Here is a 17,519-nt window from a genome sequence, read left to right as displayed (position 1 = left end):
TAATCATCACAACAAACCTGTGAAATAATTATTGTTCCCATTCTAAAGATCAGGAAACTGAGGCTCAAGAATACAAAGTAACTTGCCCATAGTCATGTGACTTGCTGAGTGCTGGAGCTGTACACAAACTGTGGACTCTAAACAGATGAATAGACCTGGACCCCTTCCTGGCTCTGCTTTGCTAAGTGTGTTATCCCGTGTGCATCCCTTCACCCCTCTGAGATTTAACATCTCCTGTAAAATGTGCTCAACAATAACTCCCTCATAGAGTTGTTGAGGGAGTTAAATGGAAAAAAAAAAAAAAATGCAATGTGAGTGGCACCAAGAAACAGTCATAAAAGAGAGTCAGCTACCACCCCTTTTTGTTGGAGCAACTTAACTCTTTCCCTCCCATCTCTGTGTTGAGGGGTGAGGTAGAAGGAAGATGTGAAAAAGAGCAAACAGTGCAGAGGTGGCATCCTCAGGCCTAGCCAATCTAAGTGAGGAACAGAGAGAGGTGAAGTGCCACATCACTAGACGAGATCCACGTGGGAGTGGCCCCAGCTCAGAGGTATGCCTTTCGGGCGTGTGGGAGGCGGGGGTGCGGCTGGATCTGGGAGATCTCTCTCCCATTCAAAGTCAGTCACTCTTGCTTGTGAGGAGAGTCCCGTGAGGTTGCCTTTCATCTGCCAGCTCTTGCCCTGTTGGCCCGACACACGCGGAGACCATGGGGACCCTCAAGGGACACCTGCTACCTGCGGTGTTCTTCCTCTTCGTCTCACTCTACTACTCGGTGCTGGTATCCTTGGCCCTGCTACGGGGACAGAGGTTCCTCAAGCCTCCTCTGACCCCAAGGGAGAAGCGAGGACACAGGTGGTGGCAGCTGCTACCTCTGGAAGGGGTGGTGAAGGTCGTCGCCAGCCTGATGTGCATTATATGCGAGTTCTTCTACCCCCCAGGAGTCAACCGGCTGAAGATCATAGACTGGGAGGACCCTCGGCGGCCGTTCGTGTTCCAGAACAACTGGCAGCATATCACCATGTATGGCTTCTTCCTGCTCAGTGGTGTGGTGGACATTGTGAGCCGGTTATGCCAGGCACAGCAGAACATGAAGCTGGAGCGGGCGGCCGAGGCCCTGGCCTTCTGCGTGCTGGCGCTGCTGATGGTGGCCCACATTGAGAACAAGAACGCCCTGGAGGTCCGAGTGCACGTCCTGTTCATAGTGCCCACCTTCCTGGTCGGCCTGGTGCTCGCCGTGGAGGTCTGGGTGCCTGACCAGCCCCAGCTCTGGGTGCTCAAGACTTGGATGGGACTGGTGCTCAGCAACTGGCTGCTGCAGCTCTGCTTGGTGATGTACGTTCCTCCCTCCGGGCAGCCCTGGCGAGCAGAAAATCCTGGGGACCTCGCCTTCCTCACCATCTTCTTCTGCTGGCACCTGGCCTTAGCGGCTGCCATGCTGGCCGCTGTCTATGGCATCTGCAGCCTATGGCATCACCGCTGCTCCTCCGGGAAAGGGGCCTCAGGTGCCAAGTACCAGCCATGCCCCACAAGCTACAGCAGCGAAGAGCTCGAGAAACTCGGGGCAGGGGCCGAGCTGCAGGGTGGAGGTGTCTAGGTTACGAATCTGTCTTTGTGCTAGCCTTTTGTAATGAATGTTTTGAGGATGGCCATTGTGTGCATAGCATGGAAATGTCCTGGGATCCACAATGTGGCTTTCCAGCACAGGCGTCATCTTCCTTGTTCAGAAATGAACTTTCCAGCTCATAGGATTACTTCTATCCCTCTGTTCTCTCCAGGTCTGTCTCTTTCCTGTCTCACTATGTTCATGGTTCCTGGCCATGAACTTACATGAAGTCAGAACAAGGAGCGGTGCTTTTCTCTGATAGCTTTGCTCTGACCCAAGAGGAGGAAATGAAATGAGGAAATAGAGGGAGATGGAGTGTTGCTGGGGCCTCAGGTAGGGTTCTAACCATGTGAGGCGCGTGTGTGTATGTGCGTGTATATGTGTATCTATATCTACATCCGAAGTGCTTAAATGTGTGAAAGAGGAGATCTATTTTTGCATAATGGTGAGAGCTTCTGTGTTCTTCATACCTCTCTGTGTTTTATTCATACTAAGTACAGAAAGATGAAGAACTTGTTTTGTTTTTATTTTTTAATCTAAACTGAATGAGGCTACTTCTGCCTTCTGAGGGAGTAAGGTATGAGGGGAAAGGGATGGCAATTAATTTAGCAGAGGCTCGAGTCTGGGGGAAAGGAAGCCAGAGAGGAATTCCCAAAAGTGGTTGTAAGAAATGAGGATTATATTTATATAATTTCAAGTTGTTTGTTTTTTGCTGTGATATAAAGCAACTCCATTGTTCCAACTCTTTCAGTAAAGTATATATGATACACATGTGTCTTGTGTGAGTCATTTTGGAGCAAGATCAGACCCCGACTTCAGTTGGTGGGAGCAGAGGGGAAGGAACTGCCAGGAAATGTGGGGTGCAAATGAGCCCAGTGGTTCTAAAGGTGCAGAAACTCAGAGCTGAGAGAGACACTGAGAATGTCAGCCCCCTGGAATTTACAGAAATTTTCTTCCAGTTATTGAGCTTCTCCCAGAATGAGGAGAGAAGGTGCTAATAAATTCATATACTCAGTGAAATACATGAGAGCAAAATATATAAAATAGTTATCCCTGGGTAAAACTAGAAAGCCACTGCTTTGAATAGCATGAGTCTGCTTCTGTGATTCTATGAGATAAACCCAGCATTTGGAAGTCTGAAGAGACAGGAAGAAGGGAAGAGATGCTGGTCATAGATGTGGCAAAAGGACCATCGAGAAAAGTGCCCACTCATGAAGCAGCTGCAATCACACCACTCCCTACAGTCAGAAATGCTATCCTTGGATACTGAAAAACTTCAGGAAGCATAGAAATGCATTTGCACTTGCAGGATGGAAGACAAGACAGGCTGCACGTTGTTATCTGAAATACCAGTGTGTGCAAGAGAGGAAAAACTAGACCCTGAAACTCTGGGACAAGAGGTTAAGGCAGAAGAGGGGGCAAGGGAAGGGATGCAAGTGGGGCAAGGATCTGCCAACGCCCATTGCTTAGAGGGGAGGGACACTCTGGATCTAGAGGCCAGCCTCAGCTTTCCTCCCCAGGGAAGCAGGAACCAAGCTAAGGAGAGGCCAACACCCTTCTTTCTTCCCTGCCCTAAAAAGCCCAGAAGCACAGCCAGATTTACCCTGAAACTAATAAAACTTAAGCTTCAGAGCCCTTCATTTTACATCTCCCTTCCAAAGCCCTGGGAGGGGTCATAGCTAGGTGTTCATATGACCACATATCACTGAAAAACTGCAAACGATAGACTATTTCTGTATTCTTTTTTCTAAATCAGGATCTACAAATTGTATAAACTTAAGGTTCCACAAAACCTGGCTGTGCCCCCACCCTGAGGCTTAAGACAGATTTACTTTCACGATGATAAGCACATCTCTTAGCCTGTTAGTGGTACATTCTTTATTCAAGGATAATGTTAAGACTCTTCCTTCTTCAACTTAGAACCAAGAAGCTTCAAATGCTAATGACGTCATACACACTGGTTGAAAACCACTTGCTAAAGTATAACAACTTCTTAGACAACAACCGTAAATGAGGGTTATCAGATGCTGAGCCTGATTTAATACAGAGGAATTAGAGGTACAGAAGACTGTGGCTAGGAAGTGGGGTGGGAAGTAATTTAGAGGTGCTTCCTGTTTATCTTCGTTTGCGCTGTGCAGAATTTTTGTCCTGCATATCCAGCCTTTTTCCAGTGGATTAGTCAGGGTTCTTCAGAGGAATAGGAGCAATAGGATGTAAATAGATAGACATTTTAAGAAAGTGGCTCGTGAGATTGTGAGGGCTGGCAAGTCCAATACCTGCAGGGGAGGCCAGCAGGCCCCACAGCCAGGGAAGAGCTGATATTGCTATCGTGTCTGGAAGCAGAATTCCTTCTTCTTCAAGGCACTTCAGTATTTCTTTTAAAGCCTTCAACTGATTCGATGAGATCCACCCACATTACGGAACATAATCTGCTTCCTCAAAGTTTACTGATTTAAATGTTAATCATATCTAAAAAATACCTTCACAGCAACATCTAGCCTGGTGTTTGACCAAACGACTGGTACCATGGCTTAGCCAAGTTGACACATAAAACTAACCACCATGAGTATCATAACATGCCACTCAAACATGACTTATGTCAACTGTGTTTGTCTTGACTTTTGGAGACCTTCCAAAATAATTACAGTAACTTCATTTTAAAGAAACTTCATCATTATGGGTTCTGATTGCATTGCAATTATGACTACGAAGTCTGACAAGTTTGAGAACTTGTTGCAATGATGTTGCTAACCCTTTTTGATATCAGAGGGATTATTCATTATGAATTTGTACCAACTGGACAACCAGTTCATCAAGTTGACTATTTGGAAGTGCTATAAAAGGTTGTGGGAAAAGTTAGACGATCTAAACTTTCTGCCAACAATTCATGGCTCTTGCATCACGACAATGCACCAGCTCACACGGCACTGTCTGTGAGGGAGTTTTGAGCCAGTAAACAAATAACTGTATTGGAACACCCTCCCTACTCACCTGATCTGGCCCCCAATGACTTCTTTCTTTACCCAAAGCCAAAGGAAATATTGAAAGGAAGACATTTTGATGACATTCAGGACATCAAGGGTAATATGATGACAGCTCTGATGGCCATTCCAGAAAGAGTTCCAAAATTGCTTTGAAGGGTGGACTAGGCGCTGGCATTGGTGTATAGTTTCCCAAGGGGAGTACTTCGAAGGTGACCATAGTGATATTCAGCAAAGAGGTGTGTAGCATTTTTTCTACGATGAGTACTCGAACTTAATTGTCCAACCTCGTATATAATGTAATATGGACTTTTCCCCTTCTCTGTTCCCTCTAGAAGGAGAGAGGTAGAACGACGGGTGTGCAGGTAGATGACAATTACTTTTAAAGATTAAAAAATAATGTTTAGAGGATTTGGGGCGGAGGGAATTATTCATGTTACACATTCTAACATGTTAGGAAATACCAAAAAGTAATTTAAAGTATTTTGAAATCTACCATAATGCCCTTACCCAGAATTAATTACATCCTGGGAGGATTAAAAGGGTAGGACGCTATTTATATCACAGAATGGATGACGGTGTTTATCTATCAGAGATGAGGCCTTTCCTGGTGGTGATGACTGATGTGCCTGATGTGTCAGACGTGTGTGACTAAAGGGGTTTGGCCATGAAGAGCACTGAAGATGAAGAAATTCAGAACTGGGAGTCTAGCGTTATGGGAAGGCACTGAGCAAGGATAACGATATGCCCAAGACGATGGCAATCCCCTGGAAGAGAACCCCAGGACCCCTGTACTTGGTGAATCTGGGTGGGGAGAAGAGTGGGGCACTTAGAGCATTAAGGAGGGCCAGACGACAGGAAATGTGGATGAACCTCAAAGGGGGAAGTGATCAGGGTTAAGCGGAACGGTAATACCTACCCCACAGAAGTATGGTGAGAAGTAAATGAGGCTCTGCATATACAACACTAAGTATAAAGTATGGTGTACAGTAGATGCTAATAAATATAGTCCGAGAGACTGAATATACAAATGAGCAATGGCCCGACCATATATAAAAATAAACTTCTGACCAACAATCTGTAGCAACCAGTCCAAGAAACCAATCTATTATCTACAGTTACCAGCTCAGGAATCCAAACAGTAACCTCTGTAACAACTGACCCCAAATGGGCAGGACTTGATGAGTAACTAATAGCTTCCCTAATTTTTGTCCATGCTTCCAACTTAGAACCAACCAGAAAAAGTCAACAAAGTACCCTTAACCAATCACATGGGATACCCCACTTCTTGTTAGCCAGCCTACAGCTTCCCCATGCCAACAACCTCCAGTCAGGGCATACCTGAAGCCTTTCCTTTTTTCCACTATGAAGCTTTCCCACTCCTCTGCCTGCCTTTGAGTCTTTGCCAAAAAGCAAATGATAGTGGCTGACTTCCTTGCTATAGCAAGCTCTGAATAGATAGCCTTTTTTTGTTCTCCTTTGGTTGGTCTTCACTTATTTCCACATGTTCAATTCTTTCATTTATTCATTCAATATTTATTGAGCATCTACTATATGCCAGACTTCATGCCAGGCCCTAAGAACAATGCAGTGGACCAGATGCCAGGGTACCTGCCTTCAAGTTGACTGGTTCAGGGGAAAAAGAAAGGTAAGTAAACAGTAAGCTAAGCGCAGTCTGAAAAGGGCCGAGATGAGAGGCAGCTAAGCCAGACTTGAGGTAAGGGAACACTTCCTACAAAAGTGATGGCTCCATTACCAAACTCAAGGGGTTCGCTGCTTGGGGTGTTCTATTCAAGAATTAGACGTGGTTGCCATTAGGTAGTTTTATCTACGTGCAGCAAGTAAAAGAGACAGAGGATTCACATTCAAAGCTCTGCCTCTCCGAAGGGAACCTTAGCTATTGCTTATATACACTATTTGGTTTATTGCATGTTGATTTCTTCTTTGCAGTTGGTTAATCTTTTCCTGTTGGGTTCTGGTCAAGCTCATCAGGTTACAGCTGTCTCTGCAAAATACTGTGCTACAATTGAACATTTAGCAAGAATAGCATTTAGTAAGAACCACCCAGACCTTGAGACGCTTGTCCTACCTGACATCTCCACAGGGACCTGAAGGATGGCCAGGGGAGGTGGGGTGGGGGGAATATTCAGAGAGGAAAGGGCCAGAGGAAAGTCCCTAGGTCATAGCATGAACACTGAAGGAAGTGAACAAAATAGAATCGCTGGACCTCGGTGTTTGAGCCTAAAGTGGTGAGCCATGAAGGTAGAAAAGCAGACAAGGGTCACATTCCTACTAGGCTATATGAAGGATTTGGTCTCTTTATCCTGAAGTCAGCAGTAATGATCAGATTTTCATTCTGGAAACATCACTGAGCTCAGTGTGGAGCGAGGCCTGGAGGAGAGCAAATCTGAAAGAAGGGAGATCAGGCAGGAGTCTAATAGGTGATCGTGGCTGGATGAGAATAACCGTGCATGGATTGGAGAGCTGGTTTAGTGGTTCCGAACCAGAATGGCATGGCAGGAGACCAGCAGAGCGAAGGAAGGGTGAAGAAGCCAACGCTTGGACAGCTGAGGAGGAAAGTAAATGAAATCACTGGGAAAATGAAAACCAGTACAGACAGCTGGAGAAGAGATGGATTCTGGGTGGAAGACAGGAAGTTTGAAATGTTCTGGAAGTAGGTAGCTTGACAAGTCTGGAGCTCAAGAGAAAGGGGTGGGTACAGAGGGAGATCTGGGAGTCATAAATGGTCCTCGAAGCTATTTCGGGTCACCTGGGGATGAGTTCCCCCAGGGAGAGGATTTAGGGAAGAGGACTTGGAACAGACCTCTGGGAGGCACCACATCTAACTGGGAAAAGGAAGAGAGGCACTTGTCAGGCAGATCTCTAACCAGAGAGCAGCCAGGGAGGTAGGAGGAAAACCAGGAAGGTGTTGTAACAAAAATATTGCTGTTGTTCCAAAAAAGGGAGTAGCCAACAAAGAAACAAAACCTTGTTTCTCATTCCTGATTCCTCCTTCCTTTCCTTCCCCTCCCAGTGAAGGCTTCCGCCTCCAGGACACTGGAGAAAATTTATTCTCCCAAGACTAGTGGAACTGGTCCTGCGTTTCCCCACCGTGTGGCCCAGCTGTCTCAACAAAGTGCTTGCTGGTGTTGGTCATGAAGTAAAACTGGATGATAAAAGAATAGGAAGAAAATAATATGCTTAAGGCAAAGGCTTCCCCCTAAATCAGCTAAGGGTTTTCCTAATACCTTGGTAAAGAGGGGCTGGAGGTTAATCCGAGGACCACAGTGAGCATTATTCTAGTTTGATGCACGTCCATAGTTACCTATTCATCAGCCCTGGTTACTGAGTGCCTACCATGCAGCAGATGGAAATAAAATCAAATTTCTTCTCTCTTCACTAGGCTGTGAGTACTAAAGAGACTACAGGAAGGATAATGACCCATATTTCAAGATCCTCCAACCCCTTAAAGCCCCATCCAGGTGTCCCTCCAGGGCCCTCCAGGTGTCTCTCCATCGTGTCTTCTCTTTCCCTCTTTCTCGCTCTCTCCCCTCCTCCTCCCCTCCCCCCTCCTCTCCTGCTCTCCCTCTCCTTCCTCTCCCTCCCCTTCCCCTCTTTCTCCTCCTCCTCCCCCTTCACTCTCTCTTTTACCCCCCACCCCCACCCCCTACTACCTACAGCTCCGGGCCTCCTTCTGGCTTCCAGGTGAATGCAGAGATTACCCATCCCCATTCCTCACTGTCTGTGCTGCCCTTGGTAACAAGGCCACTTCCTTCTCCACGTCACAATTCTTTGCGGACACTGAGCAGAGGCCAGGCTCAACCTGCAGAACGTCCTTTTCTCCCTGACCCGGGCAACCACACACATTGGCCCTCAGTTTCCTAAGGTCCCCTGGCAGCCCCGCTCTCCAGGACTACAGTTTTCAGGAACCACTCTCCAGAGACTGAGCGTGCTCTCCGGGGCCATATCCTCCCTGTCCTGGGAACCAACCCAACCCCGGGGTCCTGGAGCAGGGATGCTGGGAGACAGAGGTGGGGCACAAACTTGACTTTCACTATTTTTATACTTCTTATTGTGTTACCATGTAAAGAGAGAATAAGGGTAATACGTGTGCTTGCTTCGGCAGCACATATACTAAAAAAAAAGGGTAATACGTTTGATTTTTTTAAGTGAAATCTAAATAAAAATGTAGACAAGGTCACAGCAGTAGCTGGTAAACTGTGGGAGGAATGCAAGCTCAGTACGGCCAGGCTGTCCCCGGCTGTGCCCACCACACTCCCCTGTCGTTACAGGGGGAGTGCCTGGGCCCCCAGGTCCCTGAGCTCATCCCTCTCCTCTCCCAGGGGCCTGGGTGGAGGTCATGAACTCAGCCCAGAGCCCACCACTGCCCCGCGAGGGACTACAGGGGCGCGGCTGTGCGGGGTGCTGAGAAGCCTGAGCAAGATTTTCCCAAGCCAGCGCCCAGGGGAGGAGCGCTGGCCTCCCGGATGTCTGATTTCACCGCACCTTCTTTAGCAGCCTCGCCCTGGAGGCCCTGCCTTGCGGCCTGGGAGAGAGCCCTAAGTAATCTAAGCCATCTCCTCCCACACACTATTTTTTTAAAACATGTAAGATGTTTAATCAAAGCTAGTATCAAATCAGACAGATATTTTGTATTCAAATATTTTTCCTACTATCCATTTGCATATATACAAGTCATCACGTAGCCTTCTAAAGCATGCCTTTTATCGCTACATAACACTTTATCGAATGAGTGTACCATAATTTCTCTAGCCATCATATAATAATTGGCATTTCACATGTTTTCAGTTTTCACAGGTATAAATAATGGTCTTTCTTTAGAATGGACAATGAAGAAAGCAATTACTAGATTTCTCCCAGACACTATTAGAAGCTAAATTTCCTTGACAATTTGTTCTCCAGCATGCACAAAAGGAACCAGCAGGTTGCCAAGTATGCTGGTACAGGGAGGGTATGGCACAAAGAGCTATGCCACTGGGAAACACAATGCCTACCTGAGAGCAACATTTGTTTTTCATTCATGAAACATCAGTTATCTTAATTATCGGGGCTTCTCAAAATTTCCTAAGTGTCCCCTCCCCTTTTCTTAGCAGCTAATTTTCGAAAAGTAAGAAAGAATGGCAGTTTCATTCCAGGAGATCATAAAAACACTTTTGCCCTTTTGTTTAATTGGCAGCATAGTTGAGATGCCAGATGTAGAAACCGTCAATCAAAAGAAAAAGCACACATCAGAAAGGCACATGATAAGTATACATGCGTGTGCTAAACGGGAATAACAAGGCTTAGAGCCCCAACATTAGCCCCAATACGTCCAATCAACAGGGAAGTGTGAAACTGACAAAAGGGATCAAAAGCAGAGCATGGGAAAACAAGACCAACTGCAAGCAGGCCCTTGCCTGCAAAGCAAAATCATTGGCTCAGCATTTCGGTTGAGTACGTTTTGTTTTTGTTGTTTGTTTTTGGTAAGTTGACACTACCCGCTCATGTAAGTGGCATGCTGTGCAGGGCCTACATTCACGTGCAGGATTCATATGCAGACAAAAGAAAACACCACCATTTACTTGTGCGCAGGGTCAAGTTCACGAAATTTCTACCAATGGTCCTACCAAACTCAATGCCCTCTTTTTGTAACAAATACTTTTTAATGCCCCTTTACTATCTTGAAACGAAATTCATAGATAATATAATCTACCTGCATACGTAGTTGCACACACTATGTGTAGACATACATAGATATAGACGTCACTATGATATCTGTTGATGCTTCCCAGCCACAGATGTCAGGAGCACACTGGTAGTGGAACAAGTTAAATGCATTCCCCATCGCAAGGAGGGAGAACACGTGCCAAGGGGAAACGTGGTAGAAAGAAAGGACTTAGAGAATTTAGGTTTGTGACTTTCCCGGGGCTTCATGGAAGCAGGGCTTTGCTTTGGATTGGATGCTGTCAGGAAGTGAGTTGTTCTGTAACCGGGTATTTCAGCGTCATCCAGAAGGGAGGCAGACTAGAGCGGGCGAAAGCTCGTGTAAAGCAGCAGCAGTCACTTAGACGAGCCAAGGTAGGGAGATGCTTAGTCATTTCTGTGGTTTGGATCATGTTCACATTCTGTCTGTGCTCAGACATGATCACAGAGTGCTCTTGTTTTTATCTGGCTCCATCAAGGGCACAGAGTGGCCTTGCCTGATAACTGATGTTCTGTGAAATTGTTTATTTGCAACAGGAGAACACGATGCCCAGCAGTAAGTGCCAGGCTGGCTCTCAGGTCTCATGTTTTTCCCTTTCTCTGATCCTAGCTGAAATAAAAGGATAGGTAAAAATGATCAATAATAAAATGATATACATTTCCATGCGTAAATGCTCCCGTATAAGTATACTAGAATACATAGTAGAGTCAGATGTTTCCACCTCCTTTTATGTGTCACTTTGGATTTAAAAGAAAAAATATTGGAAGTGTTTCCTTACAATAAATACAGAAGAATGACAGAGAAGGTTCCAATTAACATTGGAATTCAAATTCATGTTAAGATATATAATAACACACAAGGCTCATTCGTATATAATAAGAGAAAGAAGAGATAATTTTAACGGACACAGGAATAACATGTTAAGCAAATTATATGCTATCAGAGAAGAAATTATAAGGAAGAACGACATTCTGAGAACAGCATTGGTCTGAAACTCATAAAAATTATATTGAATGTAAAAAAAAAGAGAAAAAAAGAAAGAACAGCATTGGCCTTATTTCTAAGAGTAGTGACAAAGAATTCCTTCTATATGACATGGAGCAAGGTAGTGATGAAATAGCTCAGAGATCTTATCTCCTGTGTCGAAATTTCAATACTCATTCAATGCATGCATTCCAGTACTTAAAAAGACATATACAATAAACTGCAAGACAATGCATATTTTAATATAATGGGATTCGCTCTGGGCCCCTGACCGGCCCTGGTTCCCAAACCTGCATCAAACTGAGACAGACTGGAAGGATAATATCACTTACCCTACAGGGTGGGTGCTATGATTAGGACATTGTTTGGGACGTGCATGGTTCATGGTGCTCTAAAAGCTAGTTAGCCAATGTCATCATTTTTGATCTGTGTACGCACACATGCACACACTGAAAAAATGGAGAGAGAGGATATGTGTTACTTGGGCCTCCATAACTACATGGAAGGTGCTTGATTGAATGTGTGTGGTCACGTTTGCAGGAGAACTCCAGGCGATGCTGTTGCAGGCCGTAGTTTAGACAATGCAGGCTGGTAATGGGGGCATCAGAGGGGTTGGCTATAACGGAATTGGGACTTGCTCTGTTGGCTCTATGGATAGTTGTGTACAACACACTTCAATATATTTACCTTTGTGCTTTTTTTGATAGTACAGACCTCCTGGAAAGTGGTGTTTTTTTTATTAACATCGCAAAAATGCAACCCTACATTTTACATGATTCCATTTTGGACCCCATTTGTTTTATTGTGGCCTGCGGTTATTTTGCCTCATCAGGTGGTGGAGAATAGAGGCTGGATTGGGAGAGAATACGAGAAGTCTTAGAGAAGTTAGGCCTTCAAAGGCAGACCCCGTGGGAAGTGTGGGAGTAACAGTGAAAATCTTGAAAAACAGCAAGGAATCCAAAGTAAATAAAATAACACACAATAGTCACAAAATGTTTTTCTTTGCATTATGCTAAACATCTGGTGCTAATTTTTTTTAATGGCCTACAAACCTTTTAAATGGCCAGCAAATTATAGCTGAGGCTCAATCCATGGTGCATACAACGACATTGGAAAAGGGAATTCTTTTTTCTATGAAATCGTTCTTAAGGGCTTCAAATACTGTCAACGCCTTTGTATCGCTGTCAGTGATATAGATTTATTTTGCAAATAAATACCCACTGTGGCTTTTTTTCATTCCTTAACCTTATCCGTGGGAGCAGAGAGCTCCCTCGTCCCACAGGGGGTTCTAGTAGTGACAATTTGCTCGCCTGAGCTCATCACACCAGCCAGTACTCGACAGCTGTCACCATCTCATCGGTTTTTCTTAGAACAGTATCATCAGAATTCAGCAGAATAAAAAAAAATCATTTCACTGGGCTTTTTTCTGTCATTGTTCTAATAACCTATGGGTCATTGGTAAAGTTTTTACTACAATGTGTTGTTGCTTACCCTATTTTGCAAGCATTTATACTATTTTGAAAGAAAACACCAACAACTTTACCTTCTGCTCAAAGATGTCTTTTAACATTCAGTGAAAATCCTAATTTTCAAACTTTTCCTTTAACTCTCAAAAGTGTGATATGCTGTCAACTTTACGTGTTTCTTTGTAAAACCTTCACTTTATCTTGATGGAGTCACTGTTGAGTTAAAAGAACTGCAGAATTGGCATGTTGGCAACTATTCATGTATGGGCAGACATAAAACCAAATTTTCAATGTTCAAGTGAATGTTTTTTACTCTTCTCCTTTGCGTTTGTCATTTTTGTCATACAGGCTAAATCAATATATTTCTATGTAAATGTAGAATCACTGTGAAGATGCCAGTTAACATGCTGAGGAATTTAGTGGCTCCAATCATACAAGAGAATTGCCACCAGTGACTTCTCAAAAGAGTGAACTCTTGGTAAAGTTTTCAATAAAACACAGTACAATCTTTCCTTGATGAGTTCACTTGTTGCTTCCTAGGAAATCTGGTCCTAAACCTTGCCAAAAAACAACAACTTCATGCTCATTTGTAAAATGGAATGACAGTGGTCCCTTCCCCTTATCCTAGGTATTGCTTTTCACAGTTTCAGTTACTCACAGTCAATATTAAATGGAAAATTCCAGAAATAAATAATTCATTAAGTTTCAAGTTACACGCCATTCTGAGTAGCGTGAGGAAATCTCAAGTCATCCCACTGTACCTGCTGGGGACGTGAATCAAACCTTTGTCCAGTGTATCTACACCATATCCACTACCCTCCCACGAGTCACTTATTTATTTTGAGCTATATTTGAGGTCTCAAATATTACTATAAGGCCCTTGAAAGGTCCGCAGCCATTAGTCTTGGTTATCAGATTGGTTATCAGAGAGAGCGATAGAGAGACCACATTCACGTATCTTTTATTGTAGGATGTTGCTGTAATTGTTCTCTTTTATTATTACTTATCGATGTTAGTCTCTTACTGTGACTAATTTGCAAATTAAACATTATCATAGGTATGTATGTATAGGGAAAAACATACTATATATATAGGGTTCAGTATTATCTGTGGTTTCAGGCATCCCCTGGAGATCTTGAAACGCATCCCCCACAGATAAGGAGGGGACGACTGTAGTTCTGGGTTCAAATAATTATAAGCGAATTTTTCACCTACATAATTCTAGGTTCAGTTAGATCCTAGAACTGGATCATTACAGACAAGCTTTTCACTAGTATTTGAAAGTCCTGAGGGACACAAGAGAAATCTTTTGTTGTGCCAGTCTGGCCCCCCTATTTACTATGACAAAAAAAAAAAAATTCCAGAATACCCCTGGGAGCAGCATTGCCATGCAGAGAACCATTAATTTTTATGAAGTTACAATCACACATCTGTAGTTTACAATCTAAGTTACACCTGATTAAATAAAAATATAGTCACACAAACATGATCAGGGCTGTTTTAAAACCTTTATAAGGCTCAGGTCCTTACTTTGGAGGCCCTACCTTAATTATATCAAGCATATTAAAATGCACCCTCATCCTACAGTAAATATACTAATAGCCAAACCTGCTACGTGCCAGGCACCATTCTAAGTATTTTACAACACCCTCTGAAGTAGATGATATTATTATTTCTATTTTACAGATGAGGAACAGGCACAAAGAGATTCAGTGACTTACCCAAAACCACACAGCTAGTAAGTGGTGGAGCCAAAATACAAAGCTGGGTGACACACGATGGCCTGTACAACTCTTGTAGAGTTCATATTTAAGAACAATTTAAGATATTATTCATCAGTGCGTTGAGTTGCACAGGACTTAACCTTGATCAATTTCAGTTGTGGAGTTTTGTTTTGTATTTTGAGCTAATCATTTAATTTGAGGTCTCAAATATTATTGTAAGGCCCTCTAAAGGCCCCCAAACCTCTAGTACTAAGCCTGCGCTGTCTGAAGCCTAGCACATCACCTTCCACGCAATCAGGGAGACTCACGGAGGCACTCACCTCTCTCTCTCTCTCTCTCTCTCTCTCTCTCTCTCTCTCAAAAATGACAATGGTTAGCTTCTAGAGCACTGTGACCCATGCAATCTCTAATAGTACCCACCCTGCAGGATAAAGTGTTATTATCTCAATTTATAGATGAGGAAACTGGAGTCAGGAGGATTACATGACTTGGTCAATGTTACACACAGCCTTAAAAATGACAGCGCTAATTTAGTTCTGGTCCTTATGACTCGGAAGTTTCTGCCCCGCCCCTGCCCGCCCTGTGGACTCAGTTTTGGCCCCTTGGGGCTTTCCTGTGTCTTTGCCTAACACTCCTCCCCCAGTAATGGAACCTCGGCAGGTTTCTAATTGCCTTACCGCCCAGTTCCCATCAGCAAGAGATTGCAGCTACTGGTTCTTTCCCTACAGCCACCGTCATCCCATTCCAGAGCCAGATTAAGCCCTCACACTCTCATTAGAGCACAGACGATGGCAGAGGTGGTTCTGGATGGGAAACTCCAGAGAATGATTTTCTCAGTGCCAGACCTTCCTGCTCTTCTTTGCCTGGGCACTAAAGCCACCCATCACTACTCCTGACCATGCCCTTCTCTTAGAGACCCCTCCCCACAGCCCTGGAGGCCATGACTGCACCAAGTTGCCCATCATCCTCGTTGCCTAGACCCCAGAGGACCCAAAGTGTGTGGGGGAAGCAGATGTTTATCAACTGGGTCCCCTTCTCTTGAGACTGAGACAGACTCCACAGGCCCTTCACCTGGAGGTCTCAGAGAATGAGACCGAAACAGCCACATTTTATTGGGCATGTGGTAAAGTAGAGAAAGGTGAGAAAAGGAAGGGAGTGAAGACACAGGCCCAGAGAAGCAAACAAGAGAGGTTTTACAGAACCAGAGAGAGGGAGCACGCATGCGCACAAAACAAGAGAAAGAAACTTGGTCAGTGGCTTTCCAGTCCCCAAATCCTCCTGAGGTCTCCTGCCCTTCCTATCCTTAGGCTTTCTGAAATCTGTCAGTCTCCTGTCAATAAATTCCTGTCTAGAAACCAAGGTTTCCTGCATCACCTGCTGAGCCCCTCTGAAGCCCTAGGTGCTGAATCCTAGAGCAAAAAGGACCAGCGCATTAACCCCAGCTCCACCCTCACACCCCCAATCTAGCAGGTGATGTAGCAGGTCGAGGCACTGAATGAAGGGAGGACCTGTCACCTGTTCACCTCTGAGTCACAGGACCTTCCCTGGGATACAGGTATCACAGCCCCATGGTGGCCCCCAGCCCACTGTGCTCTAGCTCAGCCCGGTCCACTGAGGGGCTGGATCTGCCCCCTGAGGGCCTCCTTTCTTTCCATCTCCCTTTGCTACTCAATTCCAGACTCCGAAGACTCACAGAGAGAGAAATGACTCAAAGCCTGCCCTGCCCCATCTCCTGGGTAGTGCCCCTCAGTACAGGAACTTATCTACTATCCATGTGAGCTTGTTGGGCCCAAACAATGGAGCCTCACACAGCCAGTAAGTGATGGTGGCCTGATGATCTGGACATATAGTCACAAATCTACATCATGAAGCGTAGGTATGTACATATGTTTATAACATATGTCTTCATAGGAAACAAGTCCAATAAGCATCAGGGCTGATTTTTCTTTCTGATTTTGTTGTTTTGTTTTTTGCTTCAACATTGTTCTGGTTTTACTACTCACCACAATATGAAGGAATCTCACAGAGACAATGATTTAAAAACAAAAACAAAGTCACCAAAGCAGATACTATATAACTCCATATATATGAAATTTAAGCACAGGGAAACCAACCAATCTATGATGATTAGAGTAAGAAGAGTGGGAATTTCCATGTTGACAGGGAGGGGAATGAGGGAGCCCTCTGGGGTGCTGGAAACGCTCTCTCTTGATCTGAGGGGTGATCACATGGATTTATATGTACATATGCCAACATTTGTCAAGCAGTACCCTTAACATTAGGGCACTTATTGCTTGTAAATTATACCTCAATTAAAAAGTACGAAAACATTTATTATGGGTTCCTCCTTTCCCCAAAAGTATTCCCTGGGATGGGGTAAGGAGGTATATTTTCACCTTGCTGATATGTCTTCCTGAATTCTGGGGTCCGTTTTCTTCCTTCCTGTGCCTGGAGATTTCTCCATTTTGGAAGCCTGGTTTAGAGCCGCAAGCTACCAAATGGAATGAAAACACGCTGAAGTGAGGGACGCCAGGTTCTATGTTCCATGTGCCAGTTATCAAGTCATTGCCTCTCTGCTCCAAGTCTATTACTTTGTGATAATTGACCTGGACCTTAAAACATTTCTCCTTCGCCAGCTGGCCAAATGTTAAGCTTCTCAGTAGTGAGCACTGGAAGTGTTGTCAGAAAATGGGTTGTTGGCATTTGTCACAGGAAAGAATTCAAGGACGCACTGAATAAACCAACCCCACGCTGGATTTATTAAAGGACAGTACACTCTCAAGTAGTTGAGAGCGGGCATGCCCGAAGAAGAGCAGCTGCCCCAAAGAACAATGAGACTTAGGAATTTATTTCACTAAAAATGAAGGTGCAAAATATTCAAGACTTAGGGGTAACGTTATAGGCATTCCTAGGCAGGTCCTCGCTGACCACTACTTCCAGTCAGGAGGAGGGACTTTTGTCCTTATTTGGTTCAGTCTGAACTGTCATGGTGACACAGGGGGTGAAGATTTTCCCCAACAGCAATGCTAATAATATTATAATCTATTATAATTAGCT

The 17,519-nt window shown here is 44.5% G+C and overlaps 1 protein-coding gene across 1 annotated transcript; it reads left to right on the top strand.

The window, feature by feature from the left end:
* The first annotated feature begins 655 nt into the window (after positions 1 to 655).
* LOC109449487 (transmembrane epididymal protein 1) lies at positions 656 to 2,272 on the top strand. Its single transcript, XM_019735776.2, has one exon. The coding sequence runs from the start codon at positions 707 to 709 to the stop codon at positions 1,592 to 1,594; it is 888 nt and encodes a 295-aa protein (XP_019591335.1). The 5' UTR covers positions 656 to 706; the 3' UTR covers positions 1,595 to 2,272.
* Positions 2,273 to 17,519: the final 15,247 nt, after the last annotated feature.

This window comes from Rhinolophus sinicus, linkage group LG01 (assembly GCF_036562045.2).
Source record: "Rhinolophus sinicus isolate RSC01 linkage group LG01, ASM3656204v1, whole genome shotgun sequence".
Lineage (NCBI taxonomy): Eukaryota > Metazoa > Chordata > Mammalia > Chiroptera > Rhinolophidae > Rhinolophus > Rhinolophus sinicus.
The sequence above is the reverse complement of the archived record's forward strand: the minus strand, read 5'-3'. Positions and strand labels throughout refer to the sequence as shown.